Below are 3,005 nucleotides of genomic sequence, written 5' to 3'. Positions count from 1 at the left end.
TCAGATGCGGTTGGACATGAGCCTGGTGTTCAGCTTGCGGAAGAAGGAGCGCAGCTTGCAGATCTTGCACTTCTTCTTCTTCTTGTTCCTGCTTTTCAGGGACTCCCGGCTGCCTTCCCACTCCTCGCCATCATCTTCACTGGCCCAGGGTCCCCAGGCACCGCCGTTGAAGTCTGGGTGAGCCCGGGGGTTCTCCGCAGGGTACCGCACCGGGATGGCCGTCTGGTTGTAGTGCACCAACCTCATCAGGAGGGTCCTGACCACATCTGGGCGCTGCTCTGAGAGGTCATAGCGCTCATAGGGGTCAGCAGTGATGTTGAAGAGCCACACAGATTTCCTCAGGCCATCAGTGAGGCGCTCCAGGTTCCACCAGCTCCCTGGGAAGTTGGTCAGGGTCTGTGGGGGTATCCAGTCACTGTACCCTGGGTCACCAGTGAGGAGTTTCCACTCCCCAACCCGGATGGAAGCTTGCACAGCTGTGTTCCAGATGCCGAAGCCATCCTCCAAGGAGCCGTACTTGGCATGGTTGTACAAGGGGTCAATGTTGTGCAGGATTTCGGTGCGTGGTGACTCCTTGCCCTCACTGATAGCAGGCCAGACATCATAGCCATCCAAGCCTTGGACATTGCTCAGGTTGCCCCTGGCCAGGCTGACCAGAGTAGGATACCAGTCTGTAATGTGAACGAGCGCCCAGCTTGTCCGACGCTTGCGCTTGATCAGGGGACTGTGTACAAAACCAATGCCACGCACTCCCCCTTCCCAGTACGTCCCTTTGCGACCCCGCAGTGGCCAGTTGCTTCCCCCGGAGAAGGTCTGCCCGCCATTGTCCGTGGAGAACACGATCACACTGTTGTCATAGTACCCATACTTCTTGAGGGCCCAGGTGATGTTCTTCACCGCCTCGTCCATGCAGGTGACCATGGCCGCGTACTTGCGGCGGGCGACGTTGCCCATGGAGCGGTAGCGGTAGATGTACTCCTTGGGGGACTGCAGGGGCGTGTGCACCGCTTGGAAGGCCACGTAGATGAAGATGGGCTCCTTGGGGCTGTGGGAGGCCAGGATCTTGCTGACGCGCTGGGCGTAGAGGAAGGTGGAATACTTCCCGCTCTGGTCCCAAGCCACGTCCTCCCCCTCGTGCAGGTCATAGCCGCAGACGTCCGGCCCGTCGCAGTTGTCGTAGGTGTAATAATCCACGTTGCCTGTCAGGGAGCCCAGGAAGGTGTCAAAGCCCCGGCGAGTGGGCAGGCACTCCTTCTTGTAGAAGCCAAGGTGCCACTTGCCCACCATGTGTGTGGAGTAGCCGGCTTCCTGCAGCTTCTGTGGCAGGGTGACCTGGTCGAGGGGCAGGCAGTTGGGCTGCCGAGGGCGGATGATGGAGTGCTGCAATCCTGTGTGGATCTGGTACCTGCCAGGAGGAAGAGCCAGAGGAAAGCAGTGGTGATGAGGAGCAGCACTGGATGAGGACATGATGGCACTTCATGTGTTAGAGACCCAAAACAAATGCAGATTTCCATGTCACCCAACCCAACCCAATGAAGCAAGATCCAGCCAGGGACAGGGACCTCCTCATCCATCCGTAAGTACCAAAAGGAGATGCAAAGGACAAAGAGAGAGGCTCAGCAGACATCTCACAAAAATGCCACCATCATTTGTCCCACTGCTGCCAGCCTGGGGAGGTGGCTGGGCTGGGTCAGGGCTGGGCAGCACAAGCAAGAGGGTTCACAGTGCCCCACGTGAATGTCCCCATCATCTCTGTCCTCCCCTGCTTTGCACACCACAAAGATGTCTGGGACCCCTCAAGAACCATCAGGAGAAAAGTGAAGACTTTGCTTGGACCCTGGTGGGCTCCATCACCCCAAGGCAGTAGGTGACCACATCCATAGGCACCTCCCTGGGCCCATCCTCAGCAGGAGGTGGTCTGGTGGGATCTGCCTCCTACAGGGAGTGCTGACCACACAGCACTGCTCCAGAGAAAGCCCCACCTATCCTAGAAGGCAGAATGGCCCAGGATAAGGGGACATCTGACTGTGCTGCCATGGGAGAGGGCAATGGAGCAACATCCAGCCTGTGCTGGCCAATGCAGCACTGAACACACATGCAGGCAAAGCACAGACCAAGGGCCTCACAGCAAATCTCCAAGGGACAGTGTGTCAGGGACTACCTGGGGACACAGCTCCTTGCCCAGCACCAAACACCTCCTGACTAGAGACCACCCTCTCCCAAAGTGACATCCATTACCCAGCAGCATCCACATTTTTGCTCTTGCCATGTGCCACTATTTATCCTGTGTGGAAATCAACTATTCACCTAGGAAGCTTTCTAGAGAAATCCAGATCTGCTGGAGGATCTCCATCCTCTGCCAACACACCAGGGCATCACTCTAGCAGCAAGCTGGGGTTAAGCCCCTCAGAGAAGGGACCAAAGAGGGACATGAGTAGGCTGTGAGCAGGCACTGGCTTACCTGCCAGTTATCAGCTGGCTCCGGGACGGGGTGCAGATGGGCTGGATGTAGTAGTTCTCCAGCTTCACACCCTCTGCTGCCAGCCTGTCCAGCGTCGGCGTCTGGATATCTGAGCCGTGATAGCCGATGTCGTGGTAGCCCTGGTCATCGGTCAGAATGAAGATGATGTGGGGAGGCCTGGGGAAGGTGGGGGGCAGTGATTTCTCCATGGGGTCTGTGGCCACATCGGCCACCAAACTGGGCTTCATCCAGTCCCAAGACAAATAGCCAAAGCTGAGCAGGCTGACGAGCGAGAAACCCGTGAGGGCATAGACGGCCATCCCGAAGCGCTGCGCTGCCTGCCACGGGTGTTACTGTCCCAGCATCGCCTCAGAGCCACGACAACAGGAGGTCTCCCCCTCCTCCAGGAGGGCTCCCTGACCTAGAGGATGCTCCCCGCAAGCCCCGCAGCCGGTTTTGCGGGAGCAGCTTCCATCAAGGCACACTCGCGTGCACACAAAGAGCTTAATCCGCCGGGGCTGGGTTGCCTTCAGTCAAAGGAAAA

At 58.0% G+C, this 3,005-nt stretch overlaps 1 protein-coding gene across 1 annotated transcript; it reads right to left on the bottom strand.

Annotated features, from left to right (window-relative positions):
• Window positions 1–2,781, bottom strand: ARSI (arylsulfatase family member I). The gene is made up of 2 exons (XM_041397829.1): window positions 2,462–2,781; window positions 1–1,405 (listed from the first exon to the last, which is right to left on the bottom strand). Exons 1-2 carry the CDS (start codon window positions 2,779–2,781, stop codon window positions 1–3), a joined length of 1,725 nt encoding a protein of 574 aa, XP_041253763.1.
• Window positions 2,782–3,005: the final 224 nt, after the last annotated feature.

Source organism: Onychostruthus taczanowskii, unplaced genomic scaffold (assembly GCF_017590055.1).
Source record: "Onychostruthus taczanowskii isolate IOZ18803 unplaced genomic scaffold, ASM1759005v1 scaffold14, whole genome shotgun sequence".
NCBI classification, from domain to species: Eukaryota; Metazoa; Chordata; class Aves; order Passeriformes; family Passeridae; genus Onychostruthus; species Onychostruthus taczanowskii.
This window is presented reverse-complemented; position numbering and strand designations above follow the sequence as displayed.